Raw genomic sequence first — 27,410 nt, 5'->3', positions numbered from 1 at the left:
ATCCCCCAATTGTAAGTCGCTTTGGATAAAAGCGTCTGCTAAATGACTAAATGTAAATGTAAATGTAAATGTATATTATTCACACAATATCAATAAATTATTCATCATTTATTGATACTCCCCAATTCTTTTTTTCCATCTTTTAAGTCTTCCTTTCTAATTAATTATTAGCTTTTCATTAAACTCATGTCTCTCATGAACCCCAGTTTGTGAAACCTTAACATAAGGTAATGTTTAATGCATTTCATGTTGTTAATAACAATGAATAGAATATATTTTACATTTACATTACATTTAGCGGACGCTTTTATCCAAAGTGACTTACAATTGAGGACAATAGAAGCAACCAAAGCCAACAAAAGAGCAATAATATGCAAGTGCTATGACAAGGCTTGGTTAGCCTAAAGCAGTACGTGTAGTGAGGTTTTATTTATTTATACTTCTTTTTTTTCTTTCCCTTTGTATTTTTATATCAATATGGTACAAGATTATCCCATTTAAATCAATGTGATTAACAAGTCAGGTCAAAAGTGATCTAAAAGGAATCAAAAAGAAGTCCGATTATATTACCTAAAATGTGTAATGTAATGGATTACATTACTAACTACAAATTCTGTCATTTGGAATCAGTAACGGAGTACAATTTTCAAGTAATCTACCCAGCTCTGCCCATTAAGTACATTAAACCGAAATAAAGAAGGAAATCTGTTCAAATAACAGAATGTGAAACTTTATCAGAGATTGACCAGTAAACTGAATATCGCTCACTCTTGTTGTCTGTACCATAACACTCTCAGAGAAGACTGTCTGCTACTCTAGCCCGGTTGATTAGATACTACTGTCCTTCAGCTGCTGGGATCAAATAAAGAACACAATATCCTGCTCATACTACCTTCACCTTCACTGCCACACAGGTTTGGAAGGGTGAGTAAATGATTTTAAGCGGCACAGCATCTGCTCTTACCTTTTTCAATGACTCTGAGGCTGATCTCGCCTACAAATCCCTGGATGTCGGGTGGATTTTTGACTTGGCAGCTGTAGGTACCATTAAATCTGAGCTGCACATTCTGCAGCGTGATGGATGCATCACCCTTCATTATATCACCAGACCATACAGCATGACCCTTAAACATGCCTGTTTTCGGGGGAAATGCACTATTTTGGTAGTGAAAAATCTATGACAGAATAAAAGAAAGAGAGAGAAAGGTTGTTAAATTGGAAAGTTAAATAGGAAGGAAGGACTATGACCCACTGAAATGAGGTTGGAATTGTTTTTTTGAAAGAAAGGAATAATAGAGAGAAAGGGTCAGAAGGAAAATTGTATTGTAGATTTTTGAACAGCTTTTTAAGAGGGCATTTTCTGTACTCAGCCTCATTTCAGCCAGTAGTAAATAAAGATCTTCAGACACATTAACTCCACACCCATTCAGTCTCACCGATTCTTCTGTCGTCTTTCCGAGTGGTCGGAAGCTCCAGGATACAGAGACTCTTTCTTCGGAGAGAGAATGTGTAGATTTAAATGTACATTTGAGCCTTACATCTGTCCCATTGACTGCCTCCAACTCTGAGGACGTAAGCAACTCAATTCCCTCCACATGATGTACACCTGATAACCATGGATTAACATGTTACTAAGAGAAGTATATAGGTGACACAAACAGCTCATTCCAACAACATTTACATTCCCTCACCCTAAACCCGGCACTAAAAATGTACATTCTATGGCTTTGAAGCAAACATTGAAAGAGAAAACCATAATGTTACCACAAACTTCATGACAGATATATAGATACTTGTCGTAGACATGTTCATGTCATAACTCTCTTATCAGACCTAATCTAATTTACAAACCATGATCAGATCGGTACAATCAGATGTTACCAACTAAAACCTCTCACATGAAAGTCACATAACCATTAAATCATTTTCTTTTATTAATACTGCATATTGAAATGTAAAAACAGAGATGACAATACCTGTATCTAAATATTACATTCTCTATCGTACACGCGCCATATTTTGACAGTCATGTTAAATCCCAACCTTTACACACTACTGATATATAAAATATTCAGTGCAATCTTAAGGGTTTTAAGCAGCCAGTCCTTCCAGCTAACAATTAGCCACAACAATCTGAACCATCAAAACGTTTTTTTTACAGTATCACATGTTGGCAATGATTGATCAGCTCATACAGCATTATTCAGTCACATGGGACTATTGCTGCACTGAGATGTTCTGCACTAACTACCCTGAACTAATTATTACGCATTAAGTTAAAGCTTTCATGGGTCCTGCTGTGATCAGTGTGTTTAACTCTGCTTACACTGAGACTGCAGCCGTTCCAACCATTAAATCTGTTTCACTAGATCTCTCTACTCAGTAGTAGGCCTACCTATAGCCTAGGCTTACGGTATTTATACTCAATATCTGAATATTAGTTATACTTCGGCACTCCTGTGGACAGCGGCAATGCTAAACCACTCACACAGTTTGTCTTCACCGTGAGTGGAAAGAGGAGGAGTTTTAAAAGGAGTCGGGACAAGGTCAACCTGCACATCAGTTTCCCACAAGATAACTGCTCTCTTTTATGTATCCAGTGCATGCCACTGCATGTTTCTCATAAGCAGTGTAGCAAGAACGTTTCGTTTCCTACAGGAATTTGGATGTTCGTTTCATTTGTTTTTCTCTCCCGCTATAACAACTGTTACATAAAGTTGTCGGTTATTCTTAAACGAGACTAAAACAAAAATATTTTGTCTAGCTCTACTTGTAGGCTACTTAAAATGTGTAATCACAGAAAGCACACCAATGTCATTGTGACTTTTATTAGTTTTTTACTCTGCTGCCATCTTGTGGAATATTGAAAAATTGCAGCCGCAGCCTCCAGGTTCAAGTGACGTCATTAATAAAATGTTCCTGAAACTATTGGTGACTCTGGTACACCATTCTACAGATCAGTTTGTTGAAAACATACCAGTAAAGGACTGTGTTAAATACCTTGGCATTTACATTTCCAAAAACAAGCATACTTGTGAACAATTGAATTTTATGCCTAAAATAAAAAATAAAATAAAAATATAACGAATAATTGGTTACAAAGGGATCTTTCTATTTTTGGGAGAGTTTTGCTTTCCAAAGCTGAGGGCCTTTCCAGATTTGTTTATCCAGCTCTCTCCCTCCATGACAGGGATGAAATTGCCAAAGAAATTAATAAAACTTTCCTGGATTTTATTCGGAAAAATAAACCTTACAAATTAAAAAAAGGACATTTTATCAGGCAAAAGAGCTGATGGTGGGTTAGAGATGTTAGATTTTTTGTATATTAACAATACTTTTAAATTAAACTGGTTAAGAAATTGTCAAAGAAATGAAAACTCAATATGGTTCTTTATTCCGCAGTTCATCTTCAAAAAGCTTGGAGGCTTATCTTTTCTATTAAGATGTAACTATCTGCCTGGGAAATTACCAATTCAACTTTAATCATTTTATCAGCAAGCGTTATTGGCTTGGAAAATTAGTTTTCATCATAATTTCTCTCCTCACAAAATGCTTCTTTGGAACAATTGTCTCATTACCTCTAGGAATAAGTCTTTATTTTTGTGTAATTGGTTTGAAAAAAATATATACTTTGTTATGGATATGTTTGATAAAAGTGGAAACTTGTTGTCTTAGGAAGAATTTATGTCTTTCTATAATTTCCCCATTCCATTTAAAGAGTTTCAGAAAGTTGTAAAAGCCATTCCAAACGGATTAATACACTTAATGAAAAGTCACCTCATTTTTGGAAGTCACGAAAGGAAACTTCCTGAGTTAATAGTTGATGGTATTAAACTATTTTCTCATTCCTGTAATAATAAAAATATTAGATTAATCTTTCAATCCAATCATAAAATCTCTCCAAGAGGGGAATTTTTTTGGAATGTGCAGATTTCTGATATTCATTGGAAAGAGGCATGGTTAAATCCATATAAATTTTGCATGTTGAATAAAGTTAAAGAGGTACACTTTAAAATACTCCACAAAATCTACCCATGTAAAGCTTTCTTATCAAAATTCATGGATATTGAAAACAAATGCAGTTTTTGTAATGTACACGAGGAAGACTTGGGTCATTTGTTTTACAGCTGTGATTTATCTTTGACATTTTGGTCTGGTGTTAGCTTTTTTCTATTTGCCCCAAGAAATGTTAATTATAAATTATCTTTAAAAGATGTTATATGTTCTTACACACACAAAAGCAAAATGTTTAAATATGTTGTAAACTTTTACATTTTGCATGGTAAATATTATATTCATAAACAAAAATTTGCGAATTGTATACCTAAATGTGAAGTATTCTTAAAAGAAATGGAGTTGCTAAAAAAGTCCTTAGTGTTAATTAATAACAAAAATAATGAAATTTTGTTAAATTTTATGGAGAATTCTTTGAAAAATAATGTCCCCGCTATGCTTTTCAACTCAATTGTATGCTAGATGTGTCTCTAGGGGAAAGGAAGAAATATCTGTTTGATTTTTTTATTTGATTTTATAATGTTTTCTTTTGTTTGTTCATGTAAGTTGTATGATTGTAATAATGTGAATAGGTTGTGTTGTATTAGTGTTAATTAATAACAAAAATAATGAAATTTTGTTAAATTTTATGGAGAATTCTTTGAAAAATAATGTCCCCGCTATGCTTTTCAACTCAATTGTATGCTAAATGTGTCTCTAGGGAAAAGGAAGAAATATCTGTTTGATTTTTTATTTTATTTTATAATGTTTTCTTTTGTTTGTTCATGTATGTTGTATGATTGTAATAATGTGAATAGGTTGTGTTGTATTTATATGTTAAAATATTTTGTTAATCTTGTTTGAAGCAATAAAAAAAAAAAAAAATTGGTGACTCTGGACCACAAAACAAATCATAAGTAGCACAGTATATTTGTAGCAATAGCCAACAATGCATTGTATAGGCCAAAGTTATCGATTTTTCTTTAAATCATTGGGATATTAAGTAAAGATCATGTTCCATGGAGATATTTTGTAAAGTTCCTACCATAAATATATCAAAAATTAATTTTTGATTAGAAATATGCATTGCTAGAACTTAATTTGGACAACTTTAAAGGCGATGTTCTCTTAATTGAATCTTAATTATGGAGATATTTTGTAAAGTTCCTACCATAAATATATCAAAAATTAATTTTTGATTAGAAATATGCATCGCTAGAGCTTCATTTGGACAACTTTAAAGGTGATGTTCTCTTAATTGAATCTTAATTAAAAAAAAATCGACCCTTATGACTGGTTTTGTGGTCCAGGGTCACATTTAGGCACATAACCCTTTTCATCTCATAGCTAGAAATATTGTAAATGGATCTGTCCTGTTCTCGTGCATATTGATGTACTAATTTTGTAAGAACATCCAAACAATTATAACAAAAATGCTTAATTTTATGAATGCTTAATTTTATCAAAGCTCTGTATTGCAGTCTGTTTTTCATTATCTTTGTTTAAATAAATAATGTATGGATAATCAGGTAAGCCATATGTTGCTTCAGTCCAGTAAATGTTGAAATATTAACAATATTAATGTTTTTTTCTACGTTTATTTTGTACAAATAATAACAGCAAAAATATACATGTTCCATGTCCTCAAGGTGGTCATTTTTTAAACTAGGCTAGAAGAACTTCTACTAAAAGTATGAACTGAATGATCAGTCAGACTGCAGGCATGTATTGTGTACGTTTTAATTATATTCATTTTATTATATTCATAATTAAAAGGTCTTAGAAATCCACATATCAAATATGATACAGCTTAATAGGGTTAGTTAGCACTATTAAGTTATTGTATATCGAACTGTTTTAAACAAGCTGAAGGAAATATAAGCAGGACACTCTCTCCTGTGATACCGCTTCGATTATAACAGTTATTCCAATCACAGATCTAGCCTGCTTCGCCTTCACGAGGCGGGACGGCGCTGAATGGGAAGTGCGTGACGATGGCTGGAGGCGGAAGTGAGGCTTCCAGAAAGTGCGAGGGCGGTTGCGCAGGGAAGTGGGGAGGTGGTTGGCTGGATGCTATTCGGTTTACATAACCCAAACATTTACTGTGATTTCTTGAAAAGACCTCGCGCTATATACCCTCATAATTGAAACGTCCAACGTTATTGTTACTGTGTAGCCTGAGTCGGCTAAGGTTGCATTGCTTTTTAAGGGAGAGCTAGAAAAAGCAAAGTCGAGGTGCGCGGCAGCAGAAACGCTCATCTGCATCTTCCACCGGACAGTCAGTCCGTCAGTCGACTGTGGTGCTGCTGTACGTGACTGAGGGAGCCCTGCCCTGCTCTGCTGCACACCAGCAGCTCACTCACTGCAGACGGGATTTGCAAACACTGTAGCCAGGTTCGTCAAAAGGAAACGTGCGTAGAGATGGATGTGATGTGCGGGAATGTGGTTTTCTTTTGTCCCGGCTGTTGATTCATTCTTCGTTATGCCATCAGATAAACAGTACTGTGACCGTCCCTGAGAATAGCAGTCATTAAAGAACATTATGAAGCGTTAATCTTTACTGCAAAGCCTCTGCTCTGTGTTGGCTTCATACGGGGTCCATCATCATCAGCCTCCTCCTCCTCACAATACTAAAAGCAAAACACAGGCGCTCTTTATGCGGCGTAACTAGCGTTTATGTATCCGGAATGATATGTGCGCCCTTTCAATGAATTATATTTTGCTATTGACAGTTGAATTACTAAATTTCCACTCACTACAGTCTGAGTTAATCAACCATTGCTGTTCATTTCAATTACGTCAATACGTCCGCTCAATAGTAGTGTTGTGTTTGTCTTGTAGACTCAGAATGAGCGCTGAGGAGAATCCCGCTGCTGCACCTGCGTCTGTCGTCGACGTGCAGGGAGACGGACGCTGGATGTCACAGGTGGGCACAATTGAGGAAGACTGTATAAGCATGTGATTCAGACAGCTCAGAGTTGTGCAAATCTTTTCCTATTTTATTCTATTTATTTCCTATTCCTATTTTTAAGGATTAGTGTAACATGCTTGGATTTGTCCTATATTTTGCAGCATAACCGGTTTGTGCAGGAGTGCAAGGATGCCGAGCCTGATGTTCTGCTTGTGGGGGACTCAATGGTGCAGCTAATGCAGCAGAATGAGGTGATTGTTATCTCGTTAATGAGTTAGTCCATGTAAGGAGAGCCATGTGCGTCCATAACATTTGACTACAATTCCATTTATTCCGTAAGAAGACACTTTTATCCAAATACATAGGAGAATAATTCTTAACAGAAGCAGTGAATTCAAAGGAGAAACCAACGATTGGTGCTCCCATACTAAGCTTCCATAAATACAAAAGCAGTAGAGCAGTGTGTGTGCAAAATGTTGAAATGCGCTCAACACGTGAACTAATAAAAACTGGCAGTCAGTGGTTTGCATGCTGAAGCATAATGTTTTAATATTCAGAATTAATTATAAATGTAGTTTATCATATGAAACTATTGTAAACATATGAAAAGTATTGTACATGTATTTTTATAGCCAATATATTAACTTTTACATAATACTAACAACAAAACTTTGCCCTAATAATTTCGATTTTTATTTCATTTGAATTACTTATTATCCAGCTCTCAGGAATGCTTTATTCTTATCTGTCTTTCATGGCATTCAGTGGTCAAATACTTTTAAATAATGTAAATGGAATATATAGTATTGCAGTAAAGGCACTTAAAGCAAGTTTTATCATTCCAAAATGAAAAAGACATGACTCTTTTTACTTACACTTTGGTAAATGTGCACCTGAAATGTTTTGTGTCTGTTGTAGGTTATTATTAATAATAATCAGCATTTAATATGCTTTTATATAAATATATTTAGTTTACATTAGTTACAGTTGGTTTACAATTCTTATTGGTGCTGGTCTCAGGTGTGGAGGGAACTGTTTTCACCTCTCCATGCTCTGAACTTTGGGATTGGTGGAGACACAACCTGTAATGTGCTGTGGAGACTACAGAATGGAGAACTGGAGAACATCAGACCCAGAGTGAGGAAGCATTTTTTCTTTATTTGTTCTAACAGCTTTAACAATATCTGTTTTGAAGTCAAATGCGTGTTCAACGCTGGAATTGCATCCTTGTTTGTTTTTCCACAGGTGGTGGTTTTATGGGTAGGAACTAATAATCATGAGCACACTGCGGATCAAGTTGCAGGAGGAATATTGGCCATTGCACAGTTACTTCTGTCTCGCCTCCCCAAGTCCAAAATTATTGTTTTGGTGAGTTACCTAAATGTGTCTAAATATTGATAATGTGAGATTTGTAGTGTTCGAATTAATGCGTATACAGAGTATCAACTCTGAGCAGTTCAGTTATTTGTTCTAAGCTGATTAGTCATAATTCCTGTCATTCAGGGCCTGTTGCCAAGGGGAGAGTTTCCTAACCCTCTGAGAGAGAAAAATGCAGCAGTGAATAATCTACTTCGCGCATCTCTTCCTCGACTCGGCCCTGTTCAGTTTATTGATGTGGGAGGTAGTTTTGTCCACTCAGATGGGACTATTTCCTCTCGAGACATGTTCGACTTCCTACATCTGACCGCCGGTGCATACAGGACCATATCAACGGCTCTCCATGAGCTGCTGCTTCAACTGTTGGAGGAAATGCCTCAGGAGAGGCGAGCCTCTCTGGTCTAGGAAGGGGCACCATATTGGTCAATCACTGAAGAGGCAGGGTTAAGACATGTTGGCTATTCATAATGTACCTAAAATACTTTATTTAGCAAGACAAAGAAAAGTACAAAAAGAACAACAAAACAAAAGTGGATGTAGGACAGTGGCCAATTTTATATGATCAGTATAAAATGTGTATATGTATCTAAGATGCATAATAGACAACAGTAAGAGAAAGAAGACTAGATGAGACATGTGTGGCAAGAAATAGTTTTTCTTAGGACATGTTGCTTTGCGGTGGGACCAGAGTTTCTTCAAAATCCCATTGTCACAGTCTGAACAACTTTTAATAGTAGCACTTACTCTGCCAGCTTCTCCGTGCCTTCATACATGCACTCAGTCACACTCACAGTGTTATGATGACTGCAAAATGATTCAGACACACAAGAGAAATCATGCCTTTGAAATATGTATGTCTTGCTCCCCATTTCAAGTTCTTTGGCACAGAGGCGTCTGAAACCTACTCTTTCTCTTTTGCCCTTTCATATTCCCAAATAACACACATATGATGGAGGAAGACTGGAGTGAAAACCATTAAACCATGTCATACCTTGTGTGTGAGAGTTTGAGTTTGAGAAAGCTCCTCTTCTTAAGCATCTAATGCACAACCATGAGGTTTTCAGTGTTAATATTTATCTCACTTGCATCCCTGTTTTTGTGTATGTGTCCATGTGCTCTATAAAGTATTATGTAAAGAGTTAAGTGTGAATATGGGAGAGCCAGTGGGCAAGAAGTTATATATAAAGTTGTGTGTGTGTGTATGTATATATAAATATAATCTGTTAGTATTAATGTACAGTACTCTGTGCAAAGTGCTTACATAGCTGGTGCTGGTGTATGTGAATGTTTTTGTGTTCGAGTGTAAGAGATCAACCATCTGTAACTATTTGTATTGGCCCTCAAAGTGTGCACAATTACTGCGGCACAAATCCCACTTGCTTCAGATCCAAGCATTGCAATAAATCAGCAGGGATCGAACCTCATATGTGTATAATTTATTTCACATGCTGTTAATATGCAATGTTTATATCAGGTTCTTTTTACAACATTTGTACTATACTTACATAATGCTTTCAAAAATGACCAAGAGCTTCTATATCTACATTGTCAGTTATTTTAAAACAGTCTGCTTGAATATTCATTGATCAGTCTTTTCTCAAATGCAAGAATATTATATCATAGTGCATTGTAAAACAAGAAAAGACATGGGAGGAGCATCTTGCTGGAGGCAAATATATTTTGTACCATTCATGATTTTGAGACTCCAAATCTGCTTCAGAAAATACAAAATAGTAAAACTCATTCAGCCTGTAGAGGGAGACATAACACACCTACCGGTGTAAATGACCTACTGCGGAATCATGCAGAATCGCAGATGGATTTGTAATCATTCATTAGGAAATGCAATACGCTAACAACGTGGAAACCTCGAAGAGGTGAACAAACCGCCACATTTAGGGTAGGCCTACAACATTTACTGAGTGGGTCCTCTCTAGTCTCTACCCCAAAAAAGAGTATTTTCCTCTGTTAGTTGATAACACAAGAAAATAAACCTTGTACTGATTTGAAAACATCGAATAGGCCTATCATCATCACCATTCAGGTTGCATGATAGGTTCCTGCTGATGATGACAAGTTCTGTTCTGATGATACACTTGATACTTGGATAACCTCGTCCTCTGTATATTAGCATGTAGTGCTCAGAACCCACTGTCCCTCTGTTTGACTGCACATTTGAGATGACGACTGTAAAGTTTATTGCCAAGTAAAATAAAAATAAAAATGTTACGTTATATTGCAACATAGGCTCATTAGAAATACGTGCCTTTACATACATTCCAGACTGGGTTAATATTTGTCCTTAAAGAGAGTGCACCAACAAAGATGTACACTTACATATTTTAAACCCCCAGTACAGTCTGTATTAGTGGACAATGTTTTCTTTTCCTGTTCACATTTAAGTAAATCATAATTGTACTTGATTTATGAATACTAAACTGAAATGTTCTCAGTTTCAGTCAAAATGCTACTCAGCATAAGCCAATCAAGAGATTTTTGCTTGAGAATGTGAACAGTTGAGTAAATCAAGGGACAAAGATAACTAGTTGATCAATGACCCCTGACTAGTTATGACTTTGTTTGGTTGGCAGTTGATAAAATAGGATTTGGAGCAGGAGGTGGAGATCAATGTTTGCTACACGTTGCTAAATGTTTTTTGATAACTTCACAATCTTGTCATAGTTTCACGATTACCAGTTTATGACAGCGAGATGTAATCACACGAATGCATTGTATTCAATAACAAACTGCTTAATCACAAACCAATAAATGCAACCTACAGAGCACCAAAATATAATCCAAAAATGTTGTTCTATCTTGCTTTAATTGCTGAATTTCAGCACTTAGATTTACATTAGACAATTTAGAGTTTCTGGCTTCTAATGCTGAATTGTATCCGTGAATATTGATTTAATAATAAATATTTGTCCCAAGAATTATTGTTTAGATGCAGTTAAACATCTCATAAAATTGATATGCTGTTGCATTTCGATGCAGATTTAACTAATGTAGATTTCAGTAATATCTGAAAAATGACTTTAGAAATGCCAGTTAAAATATTTTCTCTGGCAGAAATAATGTCATTGAATATTTACAAGTAATTCCATTTTGTGAGACTGACAGAGAATGTGCATTGACGTATCTGCAGATATCTAAAAGGCATCTCTTATCTCTTAACCTTTGAACCTCTGATGTGTAAGAGGACAGGGTTCCAACTCCACATGTACGGTTTCTGCCCTATATAAGACCTTTGCCTCTGCTGTCCGTCCTCGCACATTCAGAGCAGCACCACTCAGGTAAGAGCTCAAACCAGCAGGAGAGGAGGAATGGATCAGGGGAATATCAAAGTAAATCTTGGTCGAACAGCGTTATAATAAATGTTTTCTGTTTCAGAGGTTAACCATGAAATTCGTGGCTCTTGCACTGACCATCCTCTTGGCTGTGGGTAAGTAACATACTGATTTTTCTTTAGTAATTTAAATTTACTTCATGTTTAACTAATCAAAAACTAATGATTTTGTTAATGCTTTGTTTTTTAATGGTGCCTATTTGACCACCTGTTCCTTGACAGTTTAAAGGTTTCTCCCTTTTGGCTTCTGAAGCTTTTCCCGTGTCTTCTCAGGTTCCCAGGCCCATTTCCTGCAGGCTGATGCTCCTTCTCAGCTGGAGCACTACAAGGCAGCAGCCTTGGTGTACCTGACCCAGGTCAAGGAGCAGGCTCAGAAGGCCCTCGACAATTTGGACGGAACCGACTATGAGCTATACAAGTAAGAGCCATATCTTATCATGATGACCTCTACACTGTCATGTCTCTCACTTTTTTCTCTTTTGCGTCTTAATCTGCTGTTTGTGGTTTTTACTTCTCCCAAATCCTTTATTCCCCCTTCACAGTTCAGTCATTCTAAGAGTATCATGTCACACTTCAGGATCTCATCATTTCAAGTCAAGTCTCAGATATTTATATAATACAGATTGCTTTAAAGTAGCTTCACATTAAAAAAAGAAAAAGAAAATAGTGTTAATGTTATAAATGCATCATGAACTAATTTAATGTCAGCTTTAAAGGAGATCTACAGAAGAAAATGGTGTCGTTATTCAGCTCAATTTAGTTCAGTGTTGTTTCAATTCCATTCGATAACTGTCAATGCTGCAAATTATGAAACAAGTTTAATTCAGCTATAAGCAGCTCCACAGAATGCAATATGTGAGCCTGGACCACAAAACCAGTCTTAAGTCGCTGGGGTATATTTGTAGCAATAGCCAAAAAAACATGTATGGGTTTATCTAAAATTATCTATTTTTATTTTATGGCAAAAATCATTAGGATATTAAGTAAAGATCATGTTCCATGAAGATATTTTGTAAATTTCTTACCATAAATATATCAAAACTTACTTTTTGATTGGTAATATGCATTGCTAAGAACTTCATTTGTACAACTTTAAAGGCGATTTGCTCATTATTTTGATTTTTGTGCACCCTCAGATTCCAGATTTTCTGGAATAGTTGTATCTCGGCTAAATATTGTCCTATCCTAACAAACCATACATCAATGGAAAGCTTATTTACTCAGCTTTCAGATGTATAAATCTCAATTTTAAACCTTGGGAGCCTTGGGAGAAGGCTTGCAAAGCTTGAACAAGCAAATCACACTTTGCTTGTTCATTAAGGTCAGATGAAAACTGGCCACCCAACTGAACCTGGTTTCTCCCAAGGTTCAGTTGGGTGGCCAGTTTTCATCTGACCTTAATGAACAAGCAAAGTGTGATTTATGATTCCAGACTTTCACCTGAAATGGTTTGTGTTTCTCAAATTTATGTTCTTTTCTCTTCAGGGTGCAACTTTCAGAGAGCCTGACTAAGCTCCAAGATTATGCCCAGTCCACCTCCCAGACTCTGACTCCCTATGCTGAGACCATCTCCAACCAGTTCCTGGAGAACACCAAGCAGCTGCGCGAGCGTGTCATGACTGACGTCGAGGACCTCCGTTCCAAGCTGGAGCCCCACCGTGCTGAGCTGTACGGGGTGCTGCAGAAGCACTTTGACGAGTACCGTGAAAAGCTAGAGCCCGTCTTCCAGGAGTACGCCAACCTGAACCGTGAAAATGCTGATCAGCTGCGTGCCAAGCTGCAGCCCCTGTTGGAGGAGATGAGGCAGAAGTTCGAGACCAACGTTGAGGAGACCAAGTCTAAACTTGTGCCGATGGTCGAGGGCGTACGCACTAAGCTGACTGCGAGTCTGGAGGAACTGAAGACCATGGCCACCCCATATGCTGAAGAATACAAAGAACAGCTGATGAAGGCTGTCGAGGAGGCCAGAGAGAAGCTTGCCCCACACACCCAGGACCTCCAGACACGCATGGAGCCCTACATGGAGAATGCCAGGGCCAGGTTTGCACAGGTGTATGAAACCATCTCCAAAGCCATCCAGGCATAAAAATGCACAAGGACTTTGCACACTCAGATCTTCAGACAACAGCAAAGAACAGATATTCTTGTGTCTGGTGATGGAAGGAGTGTAGATGCAAGGGTTGTGTTATGAATGTTTATTATGTTCAAGTTAAATAATCTTTGATGTAATAATGCAAACAAATAAAATGCAAAAAAATAATTAAAAAAAAACACTTTGCGTCAGTGTTTTCTTCCATTCTGAAACAATATGGTATAATGTCCCAATACAGTTTTTATATTGAATAATATTATCATTTATTTAAAAAAAGGGTAACTATAAGTGATTACAAAACATTTCCTCAATGTATAAAGCTCTCCACATAAAGGCCTCTGTTGGTCCTTAATTTAATAAAATACAGAAATAATATAACTGCAGCACTTTCCAGTTAAGTACTGTTTTCTATCACTTGGAAAAGTTCCGAAAGAAACATTTTATTTTGTCTTGGAGATTGTATGTTTGGTATATGACCTTTATAAAAGCGTACAGGATTAAACTTCAGGGTTTGTTTGAAAATCTTTGGATTAACACTGAATACTGAAAAAACTACTATTCATTTTGTGAGGATTTCCATTGATATGCAAAGTAGCATCAATTAGTATAACAGCATACTGTCCTTATAATAATTATTAACTGACCAGGAATGGAACAATATGTTTTTATATTAACCAGAGTTACCATAGAATTACAAAAACTTAATTCTCAAGTGTCTTGATAACTATTTATATGATCATTCCACTTATTTTTTTGCAGGTATAGGCTCAGCTAGGACTGTGTGTTTTCTCCTGAAGTCAGACCTTACTTGGATGGGCAGATAGGACAGGAGTTATTCTTGCTGGTCTTGAGCCAAACACTAACACACTAAAGAAAAGGAGAGAACAACAGTTATTAGAACACAGACAAGGCAAATAATGTGCCTTAAATGTATTTTATGAAGGTTACACACTCACTTCTTTGTGCATGGTATGGGAGCACTTGGTGTTGTACTGGCTTCCAGCATCCACAGGATTCTGACACATCAAACAAAATTTCCGGGTAGAGGACTGACAGAGACAGAGAAAAAGAGTGTATATTTATATGGTTTAAGAAAAAACTAATGGCCAAAGTATTTAAAGGTATTCTAACACATTAAAAAAATCTGAATACTGGTTTTCCTGGTTGGTTTATGGATATACCTTAGGAAATAATATGCAGTATTATAGTATTACCCTACTGTAAAATATAGTAGGGTTTTGTAATGAGATTAAAAAACAGTAATAATTTTTGTTAATGTGTGTAAATATTTTGTTACAATATTCCCAAAAGATTGAATATCCTGTTATATAGGGTTAATTTGTCTCTTTAAAAAACAAAGAAAAAAAAACACTTTTTGTCTTATTTAAGATAATAGCATACATCCTGAATTAGGCATATTAGTTTTACATTTGATACATTTCTCCTTACCAAGAGAACAACTTCAGTATAAAAGTGGCACAGCTTACCCTACACTCCCCTATAGTTCAGAGGATTTTGTTAAATGTGATTTAAGAAAAGGGATTTAAAGTTAAATTCTACCTGCGGAGGTCTTGTGTGGAAGACCTGAGCAACTGGGGGTTGGAAATGAGGCCTCATGGGATGCGGTGGCTGGGCTACGGGACGCTGAATCGGACCAACTGAAGCAGGAAAGGCTCTTGGTCCAGATGGAGGTGCTATAGGCCCTGGATGCTATAACAGAGATAAAATTAAAAATGATACGGGCAATGCACAGAACGAAACGAACAATAAAAACACATTCTGTACGAGTGAAATAAGAACTATTTGATTACACACCGGTTTTTGGTTCTGCGCAAGTCTCAGTGCAACCTGCTGAATAAGATCATCAATCGACATGCCAGCCATAGTACCACGCTCACTCTTGATTTGCTGTAGAACACGTGTCAACTGATCTCTAATGCAGACAAAAACAGAGATCAATTACAAAAAGCAATCAACAAACTGTGTCAAAGGAAGACAAAAAAATCTACTAAAATTACACTGGCTCCTAAGAATGTACTTGGAAGGAAACAAGCTTATCAAAAAACTGTGTGATTTCAGTACCTTTTGCATTGTGGGAAATGTGAGCCCAGTCTCTCCAGCAACTTGTCCAGTTTTCCTGCTGGCGCAGGATTGGAGGGAAGGGGCTGGGGGGAGGAGTTACGAGCAGACGTGGATGGCATGAATGTTTGGGGAAGGCGCACTGCAGCTTGGGGTTGAAAACTGGCTCCATGATTATTTGGTAATACAACAAAGGCGCCTGCTGAGGCAGCTGGAACGCCTACATGTGTCTGTGGTAGGATCTGTGGGGCTGGTGTGACAGGTGCATGGGATGAGGTTTGAGACAGGGAGATCGTTTGCATGGGTATTTGAGGGGCAGGTGCATGAGTTGTCATGGGGACATAAATGTTTGGGACGTGTGCAGATTGTGGACCTATCGTGATGGGTAGGTATGGTGTGGTTTGAGGAGATGGGGCAGAAAGTGGCGGTGTGGCCCTTTGGGGTGGTGTGATTGAGGAGTGGAGTTGTGGGTGAACTATAGGAGGAGAAGTTGTGGTAGTCGGCAGACCACTGTTGAAAACAGGATGGGATGTAGGATTCTGAAGTGGACTCATTATCTCCAACTTCGGAAAGGGAAAAATAAATTATACACACAGAAAATATACATTACTTATATAATTACTTGTAAACTAAATCTATGCAAAAAATAATGATTAAAAAATGAAATTTAAATAGTCACATTATATTCACAAAACATAAATATGACTGGATAGGCCATGTTTCGAACTGTGGAAAACCAGCTACTTTAAAATGGCTAGTTCATCAACTCTCTACCAGATTATCAGTTCAACAACAGCATGGCATCATACACTAGCGTTCAATGGTTTGGGTGCAGTGAGAATTTTTTTGAAAGAAATTAATACTTCTATTCAGCAAGGACACATTAATTTGATCAAAAGTGTTACAATGTTGCAAAAGATTTCTATTTCAAATAATTGCTGTTCTTTTGAACTTACTATTAATCAAGGAATCATTAAAGTGTATCATGGTTTCCTCAAAACTTTATTTTTACATTGATAAGAAATTATCCTTGAGCACCAAATCAGCATATTAGAATGATTTCTGAAGGATCATGTGACACTGAAGACTGGAGTAATAGCTGCTGAAAATTCAGTTGTGCCATCACAGGAATAAATTGTATTTTGAAATATAGTTTTCCCTTGTAATAATATTTCACAATATTATTGTATTTACTGTATTTTAGATCAAATAAATGCTGCCTTGGTGAACACGAAACACTTTCAAAAACATCAAAAAATTAAAAATAAATAAACTTTTGAACGGCAATGTACCTCCAACCCTAGGCCATACAGTATATGAATTAACTGACACTTACTGTAGGCACTGGTGGAAGATGCGGGAGCGCGACTGAAGGCAAACTGTCCAGCTGTTCACCTCTCTGTAGGAGTAGATGGTTTTCATTAAACTTATTCTGTGAATGAAAAACAGAAGGACAGAGTGAGTGAGAGAATCTGCTATCTCCCTTCACCTGTAATCCACCTATACTAGCTCCTCCCCTCACCTTTAGTCCCACCAGATTGCTGCGGATGATCGCTACATTCTGCTCCCACTTCTGCTGCTGGAGCAGGTGGTTCTGGGAAGGATTTAATCTGTCCAGAATAAGCACAAATCCAGAATGAATCCCATCACCTTTACGCATACAAAAATATTGCACATGCATACCTCTCAACACACATTAATTTACACACAATACCTGAGAAAATTCAGATATTTTTCAGCGTCTGCAATCCAGTCCTCCACTTGAGAAAGCGCAAGCTCTTTCTGCATCTCTAATGCAGCTATCTGCTCACACAGACACGGGCAAAAAATACACAGTCAGACAGTAATATACAGGTGCATCTCAATAAATTAGAATGTTGTGGAAAAGTTCATTTATTTCAGTAATTCAACTCAAATTGTGAAACTCGTGTATTAAATAAATTCAATGCACACAGACTGAAGTAGTTTAAGTCTTTGGTTCTTTTAATTTTGATGATTTTGGCTCACATTTAACAAAAACCCACCAATTCACTATCTCAACAAATTAGAATATGGTGACATGCCAATCTGCTAATCAACTCAAAACACCTGCAAAGGTTTCCTGAGCCTTCAAAATGGTCTCTCAGTTTGGTTCACTAGGCTACACAATCATGGGGAAGACTGCTGATCTGACAGTTGTCCAGAAGACAATCATTGACACCCTTCACAAGGAGGGTAAGCCACAAACATTCATTGCCAAAGAAGCTGGCTGTTCACAGAGTGCTGTATCCAAGCATGTTAACAGAAAGTTGAGTGGAAGGAAAAAGTGTGGAAGAAAAAGACGCACAACCAACCGAGAGAACCGCAGCCTTATGAGGATTGTCAAGCAAAATCGATTCAAGAATTTGAGTGAACTTCACAAGGAATGGACTGAGGCTGGGGTCAAGGCATCAAGAGCCACCACACACAGACGTGTCAAGGAATTTGGCTACAGTTGTCGTATTCCTCTTGTTAAGCCACTCCTGAACCACAGACAACCCTTACCTTACCTGGGCTAAGGAGAAGAAGAACTGGACTGTTGCCCAGTGGTCCAAAGTCCACTTTTCAGATGAGAGCAAGTTTTGTACTTCATTTGGAAACCAAGGTCCTAGAGTATGGAGGAAGGGTGGAGAAGCTCATAGCCAAAGTTGCTTGAAGTCCAGTGTTAAGCTTCCAAAGTCTGTGATGATTTGGGGTGCAATATCATCTGCTGGTGTTGGTCCATTGTATTTTTTGAAAACCAACGTCACTGCACCCAATTATCAATAAATTTTGGAGCACTTCATGCTTCCTACTGCTGACCAGCTTTTTGAAGATGCAGATTTCATTTTCCAGCAGGATTTGGCACATGCCCACACTGCCAAAAGCACCACAAGTTGGTTAAATGACCATGGTGTTCGTGTGCTTGACTGGCCAGCAAACTCACCAGACCTGAACCCCATAGAGAATCTATGGGGTATTGTCAAGAGGTAAATGAGAAACAAGAGACCAAAAAATGCAGATGAGCTGAAGGCCACTGTCAAAGAAACCTGGGCTTCCATACCACCTCAGCAGTGCCACAAACTGATCACCTCCATGCCACGCCGAATTGAGGCAGTAATTAAAGCAAAAGGAGCCCCTACCAAGTATTGAGTACATGTACAGTAAATGAACATACTTTCCAGAAGGCCAACAATTGGTGGGTTTTTGTTAAATGTGAGCCAAAATCATCACAATTAAAAGAACCAAAGACTTAAACTACTTCAGTCTGTGTGCATTGAATTTATTTAATACACGAGTTTCACAATTTGAGTTGAATTACTGAAATAAATGAACTTTTCCACGACATTCTAATTTATTGAGATGCACCTGTACATGATTCATTACACTGGCTGTGAGATTTCTAGAAGATGTTTGCTGTAAAGGTGCAGCTTTTACCTCATCTTGAAGAACGGTCTGACTGGCCTGCTCTGCCTGTCTGCAGAGTGTCTCCATTTCCACCCTCAGGTCAGCTATTTCCTGCTCCCAGGACACCCTGTCACATACACAAGCACAAAAAAAACAGATAAACACAGATACAGAGATATTGTAGGTATTTCTTCTTTTATGTTTTAAATTTTTTACTTTTCTTGATTCTGTTCCTCAATCAGCATCTTGACTTTCTTTTCTGTGACCTCCAGCTCCTGAACCAGTCTAAAACACACAAAAATCTTATTTAAATTCAATGACCCATCCAATATTATATGCATTCAGCAAGGACGCATAAAATTGATCAATAGTGACCAAAAGACATTTATAATGTACAAGTTATTTTTCAAAAAAAAAAAAAAAGAAAAGAAAAAATGCCGTTTTTTAAAAGTTTATATTCATCAAAGAATCCTGAAATAAATGTATCAGTTTCCACAAAAATATTAAGCAGCAAAACTGTTTTCAACATGGATAATAATAAATGTTTCTGGAGCTTTGCCATCAAAGAAATTAATTACATCTTAAAGTATATTAAAATAGAATATGGTTAAATTGTGATAATATTACTGTTTCATGGTAGTTTTGATCAAATAAATGCAACCTTGATGAGAATGAAAGGCTTCTTTTAAAAACATTAAAAAACTACTTTTGAACAGCAGTGTATATTCTGCCCCAAGCGCACAGCTGGATTTGATAAATTACCTTGTTTTCTCGTCTTCCATCCGCTCTTTCTCTGCAGTAAGATCTTGCCGCTTTACCATGAAGTTTTTCCGTGTGGTCTTGCTGCTATTCAGCTCCAATTTAACTTGCAAAGACTCAATTTTTTCAATAAAACACTATAGAAATAAAACAAAAACAAAAAAACGACATTTCAACAATAAAAATTTGGTAATACCAGAGGCTTTTGACTAAGATGCTTCTGCACAAAGTAGCATTCCCTAGTGAGTTCAAAGGAGATTAAGCACTGCTATTCAAATAACCATGTGTAAATGTCAAAACCTCTACAGATTGGATATAGTGGTAGTTTCTTTATGTAAAGATGTGATGCTGAACCTGGTACTGTTGATTTCTGTCAACTCTTGTCTTGCCATGACTGTGGACATGGAGGTTGTGCTCCTCCTGCTCTGCTGCATGCTGCTTCATAAGAGCCTCATACTGCTCACTCAGCTCAATACTGCAGTCTTCTAAAGCACGCTACAGAGAAAGAAAGATATACATTAGGGTCTGAAAGTCTGAGAATATTCAGAATATTCACACACACACACAAATACAGGTTACACTGTCATGCAAACCCATAACAAATTTAAAGCAAAACATGTTTTGGCCAATTTATGAGCATTTCAAGGACCACTTCAAATGTCCTTACAAGCAACTGTTCATCATGTTTCACTATATTTGTGAGGATATTTTCAAACGTGTTGTTCACTAGCATAGCTTGTACACACACACACACACACACACACACACAACAGGTTTCCCTGTTGTATGGAGACCAACTATATAATCATCACCTGTGGGGACCACCCTTTCTAAAGGTTTTAGAGGTCTGAAACAAATATGGAAAACCATTGCCTATACACGACTTCAAATGTCTGAACTGATGAGGTAATGACTTCACCATGCTAAATTGGGACTTCTAAAAAAAATTGAGTGAACATGCCTGATAGGGACCTTATTTGTATATTATTTGCATAATACACACACTTTCCCACTTGATTTGTGGGGACCTTGCAACAACATGTATATTAGTAATGACAAACGCATTTATAACAAGTAAATCAGATTGCATTTGTCCATTTGCACTTCTACAATTATGTAAAATGAAAAGATACAGTAGTAGTAGAAAACTAGTTTAAATTTTACAATTTAGCTAAGATTAGTTGGTTCCTAAGTAGTGGTTGAGATGGGATGAGTCCTGCAATTGGTGATAGTGATGCATAGATTCACTCTTGCATAGAACACCTACCCCCAGTTTCACAGACAAGGCTTAAGCCTAGTCCTAGACTAAAATGTAAATCTGAGCTGTTTCAACTGAAAGAAACTTGCACTGACTGATCTTAAAACATGTCAGTGCCTTTGTTTTGTCTTAAGATGAACACCAGTAATGCTTTTTTCTAAGGCATGTTTATAAAAATTACTTAAATGTCCTAATTGAACTATGGCTTAATCCTGGCTTAGGCTAAGCCCTGTCTATGAAACCGGGCCCTAGTGTTCTGTATATAGTCATTGTCACAACATGCAGATTTTTGGTTTGATTGATTGACTGATGTTCCTAGGTTTCACAGGAATAGCAGTGTGATTGAAGTGTACAGATAAATAAGTGAAATACTTCTCTATTCACATATGAAGGATTGAAATTGTAGTGAACTACTGGCTGGATATTTTCCAACCCATGTTAAACCTACAAGTGAAACCTTTAAACCTTTCCACTTCAAACGATTTTGTTTAATTGTAATGATTTAAGTGTATATCCACAGCCAACCATCAGCTACTAGTTCCCCTGATCATTCTTAAAGTGTTAGTTCACCCAAAAATGAAAATTCTGTCATTAATTACTCACCCTCATGTCGTTTCAAACCCGTAAGACCTTCGTTCATCTTCGGAACACAAATTAAGATATTTTTGATGGAATCTGAGAGCTGTCTGACCCTGCATAGTCAGCAACGCAACTACCACGTTCAAGACCCAGAAAGGTAGCAAGGACATCGTTATAATAGTCCATGTGACATCAGTGGTTCAACCATTGTGGATTGGATGGAGGCATCTGAATGTGAACTTGCAGTCAATTGTAAGAAAGAGATGGGGGTTAAGGGGACTAAATGACTGGAGGAGTCTGGCATACATAACCAGAGAATCTGTTTATTAAAAATTACGAGGTCAAAATATGAAACATGCATGGACGAATTGTTCACAATAAGATCATTAATATGCATTTAGAAAATCCATTTCATGGTTCCTTTATGGACCTTGTACACCAGGGGTATTCAAGAGGTCAAACATTTGAATTTCCTTTCCAGCAAAGGTCTGCAAGACCATTACTTACTCTATTTAGAGGCCAATATGGCTTTCATGGACATGATAAATAATGCACATTTAGATCTGTAAAATAATCCATGTGACATCAGTGGTTCATCCGCAATTATACAAAGCTACGAGAATATTTTTTGTGCGCAAAAGAAAAAAAAAAGTGTCTCCTCCGCATCACCCTATTTTTATTTTACACACGCTCGTCTGTCGCTTTAAATTCTCGAGCTCGTTACAGCAGGATTGATTCTGATTGGGTGTCACTGTTTTTATTGTTCATCAGCTGGAAAAAAATTCCTCTGAAAGGGATCCCAACGATATTGTCTCTCTGTGCCTTGATTGTTTTAGCAGTGGTGTGGACTGTGCTATTCTTTAATATTCAGAATGATTTTTAGAACTATATCTTTATCGTTATCGTCCTTGGTGTGAACAGGCCTTTACCATGATAATAAATCTACTAATAACGACTAAATAAACCTCAAGACATCAAATCATTTAATTTGCTGAATGTAACTTTTAATGAGTACAACTTTACAAACATTTACAAAGTCAAATAAACCCTGCAAATAAATTATATTTATATTAAAATGTATAAAAAAATTACTGAGACAGAACGTAAGTGAAAAAAGGTCAAAACTGTAAAATTGTTTAACAAGGTTTGCTATTGCACTCCAGCTTGTGGCCTTCATCAGACATCTTAAATCATACAGCAATCTTTTTTAATATGGCAACACCATATTTGTCACCCATGTCCTCTGTTGGACACTCCCATTGCTTCTTTTTCAACCTGTGACAAATATCTTTGTAGGTGTCCCACTGGCCAATATGTGTGGATGTAAATTATTGTTGAATAAATAAATTCTTATTTTAAAATAATAAATAAATCATTATAATTTTTTTGTTTTGCTTCACACTCTATTTGAAATGTTATTTGCAGTATAAGTTTCTGATGAAAGCTACAAGCTAAAAAGCACAGGGGCCCGTTCTTCGTACGTCGCTAACTCAGTTAGCTGGATTTGATTGTTGATGATTTGGCGTGATCTTGGATTGTTTGGTTCTTCGAAGCTCATCCCGGAGTTGCTGTCATAGCAACAGGTCCGTTAGCTTAAACCTGCTCGGGAGCAGGCTTATTTCATGTAAACAGGATTAGATTGTATCTTTTTAAGCAGAATTGATACCAGGTCCGTAAGCTTAAACCTGCTCGGGAGCAGGCTTATTTCATGTAAACAGGATTAGATTGTATCTTTTTAAGCAGAATTGATACTTAATATCTGTCCGCTACCACCGCTACTTTTTTTTACAAGAGTACCCTACTAATCCAGGGACAATAATTTAAAATAATAATCATTTAAAAATTAATTTAAAGATAATATAATAATGTTGTGTAGTCTTTAATACTATAGATACAGCCAGTTTTACTCACTGAAAGATTAATTCATCAAAATTATTACTTCATAATTGTATTCGAGTCTTACACACATGCTATACAGCTAATGTAGAGCTGTGCATTAATTTGAGTGATGACAGCTATTATAGGATTGGCTTGATGGAGCGCAGGAGATGCAGATAACATGATCTTGAGCCTTAAGAAACTTAACAAATCTGTTCAAATATAAAATTAAATGAATTGCTAATTACTACATTGAAATAAAAATGTAAAGCCTGTACAAATATTAGAAACCGTGAATATGATTGGGAATCATGTAAAAAATTAAAATAAAAACAGTGCACATTTCATTTATCTATTATAACATTTATGTAGTTTTGTTCGCTTGGCTGTTTCCTCATAAAATTTGTCAAGTTTTTCGTCAGGTGTCTTTTTTTAATTATATGATGTCATTACGTTGCTGTCTTGCCGCCAGCCAATCGCTGCATTGCTGATCGTGGTTTCGAGTATCGATACATAGCCCCTTTTAAACCAACCCATGAATGCGCAATTATCTCAGATAACTCAATCCAGCCATACTAATCATCAACAACAGGTGCGTTCGAAGAACCGAATTAGCCAGATCCTGATTAGCACGATGATATCATCTTGGATGTGACATTTAATCTCAGATGTAATAAGCGACGTACGAAGAACGGGCCCCTGGTCTTACAATAAAGTTGTTTAATATCCTACAAGTTCAATCATGACAACTCTCGGAAGATTTTAGCATGGTGATGGATATGACAATGTTAATGTATTTGGTCTTGGCGGAATAGATCTGCTACGCTGCTGCTGAATTGCTGCTGCTGTTGGTTATTGCTGTAGTTGTAGATTATTGCTGCTGCTGCAAGCAAGTAGGAACTTGCTACTGCCAATGCATATGGCGATACGGTGCCGAGTATTTAAGACACACTGCTGCTGCACAAATAGCATAAAAAATAACCCCCAACAAAGCTGGAAGAAAACAAAACAACTAAATATGTATGCTGCTGCTATACAATAATATGCTTAAAATCTATATGCTTAAAATCCCTATAATATAAAAGATAAAACCCCCCTTAGAACAAGCAGATCTATTGCCAAGACATATGTACTGCTGCTGCTCCAGAGAGCTGTGAGACTGTGTGTTTGCTATCTATGTGAGCCTGGGCTGGCTTTGTCAAATGGCTTAATGCTAGTGAACTATTTGTGGGTGTACCTGATAAGTTAGCTTAAAGACCAGATAGCTTAAACTAGTGACCTGAGTTAAATGTGTTTCTGGGGGAATGGAGCCCAGATAAATGAACTAGTGGCTTAACAATGTGAACCTGGGTGCTGTACCCTTAGGTTTATTTAACTAATGACCTAAATAACTATGTGTGTCTGAGCCAATAGCTCAAACGTACCTAGGTAGAAATGCGCACTGTGTCATTAACAAACAGGAATCACACTGTAGGCTGATAGATGAAGTAACCCCCAGCAACCACCTGACTCAGGCTCGGGCGGCCAGAGCAAATAGTTTTAAATTTGTCATTCAAGAGTTGTATTTGTATGTGTCATGCCCAGGACTAATTCTGCCTCAAAAGCAGCTGCTCATTTATTTTGATCATTTAAAATATTTATATTGCATATTAAAGGTGCAATAGGTGACTGTCTTCAGAAACATTTTTTGTTATGCTGGTTGAAAGTCTCTTCACATCCCGATAGCAATCATGATGCGGTCAGGACCGTGGCGCCGGCTTCCTTTGAAATATGTTTGATGATTGCGCCTGCGCCCTCGACCACTCCGTCCCCGACCCTAGTCAGAGAGGATGCCGATTGTCGACAGTGACAGAGATGCTGCTTCTTCATGCGTGAGAGCATATAAGGGGATGCGCGCAGAGTGGTAAAATAATAGTTAATTATTGATTACTAATTTGAATCAGTACATTACAACGAAAACAATAGCTTAAAAACCGGTAAACTCCTGTAAACTTTTCAGTCCAAGGATCCAGTAAACGAATGCGTTCAAACAGTAAATTCAAAACAGCTCTAATACAGAGAAAACCCAACCGATTTCATCAGAGATTGGGGAGAGTGTCCAATCAAAACGCTCGGTCCGAGCGTTTTAATTGGCTTTCCTACCTGCCTGTCAACGTATGTATAAGCATACCTCTGCGCACCCGGTTCGTGCAGACAGGATTGTGTCATCAGCGCATTCACGCATGCTGGGCAGACAGAGCAAGAATGGCAGACAAACATCAACAACCCGATCTTCCTTCCTGGTACTGTAGTACTTTTAAAGTTTTCTCACCGGTGAATGACACATGATGTAGCCCAGCGGGTCCCAATTCCAGTCCTCGTGCCTCCCCGCTCTGCATATTTTGCATGTCTCGCTTAGTTAACACACCCAATAGATAACCAGCTCATTAGAAGTGAGCTACGTGCATGAACTGTGTTCCGATCGATATGATCCCTACACAGTGTTCATTGTTCCCTCCACCCCGAGCAGGGGAAATCCGTTGAAGTTTACTTCACTTCGGAACATTCATTTACAGATTTGCGCTTCGCAGCATCTTCACACACACAGACGAAACTTACTAGAGAAGTGTGAAGATGGCTCGTTCCAAGATGGTCTTGAGCAAGACACTACAGTGACTTTATTTAAATGCAGTTGTCTGCTTTTATAATAATTGTGTCCAAATTAAAATTCGCAACAGAAATGCTGTGCATGCTGCTGCTGAGAAAAATTTCGATGACTGAATGCCTATGCAAGCTGCTGCTACTGCACAAGAGACTGAACTGCTGAGCTCCATTAATTAGGCATACAAGTAGCAAGGCGAATGGCTATTTTATTCTAACACGGTGTCTATGCCAGACGCGAGCAGCACAACATAAAGTCAATAGACCCGTTACACTAGGTAAAGCTGTCCGCAATGTATGCAGTGTGATATGGCCAATGCAACAAAACTTCTGCTACTGCTGCTATTGATCATATTCACTAACATTTCAATACCGAGTTGAAGTACATGCTGTTGCTGTTAATGATATTCACAATGTTGTAGTAGGAATTTACTGTGCGAGCTGTTGCGGTTGTAATATTTAATCAGAATTTACTAAGCATAATCTACTGCTGCTGCACGAAACCTGCTGCAAGCCCTGTTGAATAAGCAAAGTAATAAATGCCTATTGCACTTTAAAGAGTTAATTTACCCTCCATGAGTTATCACTAAAATTTCATGCAACTAAAGCGCTTTCTGCTGCCGCTGCTATATTAGCAACAATAATATGACTTGCCATGCATGCTGCTGCTAATATTATTTCTAAAATTGCATCTGAATTTGCTATGCATGCTATAAAATTTGCTAACATGCAATCTGAATAGCTATGCATACTGTTGCACAAAAGTACTTAGAATTGCTACTGCCCCTTAAATAACCTTAACACAACCAATTAATGCTTATTTCGCTTTGAAGAGTTATATAAACCCTGTTGAACTGAATAGCAAATTAATAAAATGCCTATTTCACCTAAAAATGCATCTGAATTTTGCCATGCGTGCTGCTGCTATTAAAATTCACTAAACTAGCGATCTGAATAGCTATGCATACTGCTGCACAAATGTACTTAGAATTGCTATAAGTGTCTTTATTAACAAGCAAACGCAATCAAATAATGCCTATTTCGCTTTGAAGAGTGCACAAAATCTACTGTAAGTCTACTGCCCTGTTAA

At 37.3% G+C, this 27,410-nt stretch overlaps 4 protein-coding genes across 6 annotated transcripts in view; 2 read left to right on the top strand and 2 right to left on the bottom strand.

Moving 5' to 3' along the window:
* Positions 1 to 3,030, bottom strand: part of LOC107663371 (myelin protein zero-like protein 2) — a 4,548-nt gene extending 1,518 nt beyond the window's left edge. Inside the window, exons 1-4 of the mRNA XM_016453579.1 lie at positions 3,001 to 3,030; positions 2,396 to 2,402; positions 1,437 to 1,606; positions 965 to 1,175 (exon numbers count right to left, since the gene is read on the bottom strand). Of these exons, the coding sequence (XP_016309065.1) occupies positions 965 to 1,175; positions 1,437 to 1,606; positions 2,396 to 2,402; positions 3,001 to 3,030 (418 nt within the window). The remainder of the gene's footprint in view (positions 1 to 964; positions 1,176 to 1,436; positions 1,607 to 2,395; positions 2,403 to 3,000) is intronic.
* Positions 3,031 to 5,942: 2,912 nt separating this feature from the next.
* On the top strand, positions 5,943 to 9,695 carry LOC107663423 (platelet-activating factor acetylhydrolase IB subunit beta-like). Of its 2 annotated transcripts, none has more exons than XM_016453660.1 (6): positions 5,943 to 6,003; positions 6,835 to 6,919; positions 7,066 to 7,155; positions 7,925 to 8,041; positions 8,150 to 8,272; positions 8,408 to 9,695. In XM_016453660.1, the coding sequence occupies exons 2-6, from the start codon at positions 6,842 to 6,844 to the stop codon at positions 8,684 to 8,686; spliced, it is 687 nt and encodes a 228-aa protein (XP_016309146.1). In that variant the 5' UTR covers positions 5,943 to 6,003; positions 6,835 to 6,841; the 3' UTR covers positions 8,687 to 9,695. The 2 variants fall into 2 exon arrangements, with proteins under 2 accessions (XP_016309146.1, XP_016309145.1); XM_016453659.1 differs by lacking the exon at positions 5,943 to 6,003 and adding an exon at positions 6,014 to 6,387.
* Positions 9,696 to 11,529: 1,834 nt separating this feature from the next.
* On the top strand, positions 11,530 to 13,887 carry LOC107663408 (apolipoprotein A-I-like). The gene is made up of 4 exons (XM_016453635.1): positions 11,530 to 11,577; positions 11,675 to 11,726; positions 11,904 to 12,048; positions 13,116 to 13,887. The coding sequence occupies exons 2-4, from the start codon at positions 11,684 to 11,686 to the stop codon at positions 13,714 to 13,716; spliced, it is 789 nt and encodes a 262-aa protein (XP_016309121.1). The 5' UTR covers positions 11,530 to 11,577; positions 11,675 to 11,683; the 3' UTR covers positions 13,717 to 13,887.
* Positions 13,811 to 27,410, bottom strand: part of LOC107663407 (RING finger protein 214-like) — a 35,531-nt gene continuing 21,931 nt past the window's right edge. The window contains exons 1-13 of one of the 2 annotated variants that reach the window (XM_016453634.1): positions 21,827 to 21,860; positions 20,320 to 20,460; positions 19,969 to 20,102; positions 19,423 to 19,491; positions 19,237 to 19,333; positions 17,516 to 17,604; positions 17,324 to 17,411; positions 17,138 to 17,233; positions 15,805 to 16,364; positions 15,538 to 15,655; positions 15,283 to 15,432; positions 14,679 to 14,771; positions 13,811 to 14,589 (exon numbers count right to left, since the gene is read on the bottom strand). In XM_016453634.1, coding sequence (XP_016309120.1) covers positions 14,527 to 14,589; positions 14,679 to 14,771; positions 15,283 to 15,432; positions 15,538 to 15,655; positions 15,805 to 16,364; positions 17,138 to 17,233; positions 17,324 to 17,411; positions 17,516 to 17,604; positions 19,237 to 19,333; positions 19,423 to 19,491; positions 19,969 to 20,102; positions 20,320 to 20,460; positions 21,827 to 21,832 — 1,704 coding nt within the window. In that variant the 5' untranslated portion in view covers positions 21,833 to 21,860 and the 3' untranslated portion in view covers positions 13,811 to 14,526. Of the gene's footprint in view, positions 14,590 to 14,678; positions 14,772 to 15,282; positions 15,433 to 15,537; positions 15,656 to 15,804; positions 16,365 to 17,137; positions 17,234 to 17,323; positions 17,412 to 17,515; positions 17,605 to 19,236; positions 19,334 to 19,422; positions 19,492 to 19,968; positions 20,103 to 20,319; positions 20,461 to 21,826; positions 21,861 to 27,410 lie in introns of those variants that run through there. The other variant, XM_016453633.1, reaches the window with a different exon arrangement.

This window comes from Sinocyclocheilus anshuiensis, unplaced genomic scaffold (assembly GCF_001515605.1).
Source record: "Sinocyclocheilus anshuiensis isolate Anshui unplaced genomic scaffold, SAMN03320099.WGS_v1.1 scaffold1531, whole genome shotgun sequence".
Classification (NCBI taxonomy): Eukaryota; Metazoa; Chordata; class Actinopteri; order Cypriniformes; family Cyprinidae; genus Sinocyclocheilus; species Sinocyclocheilus anshuiensis.
Note: the sequence above shows the minus strand (reverse complement) of the source record. Positions and strands in the feature narration are given on the sequence as shown.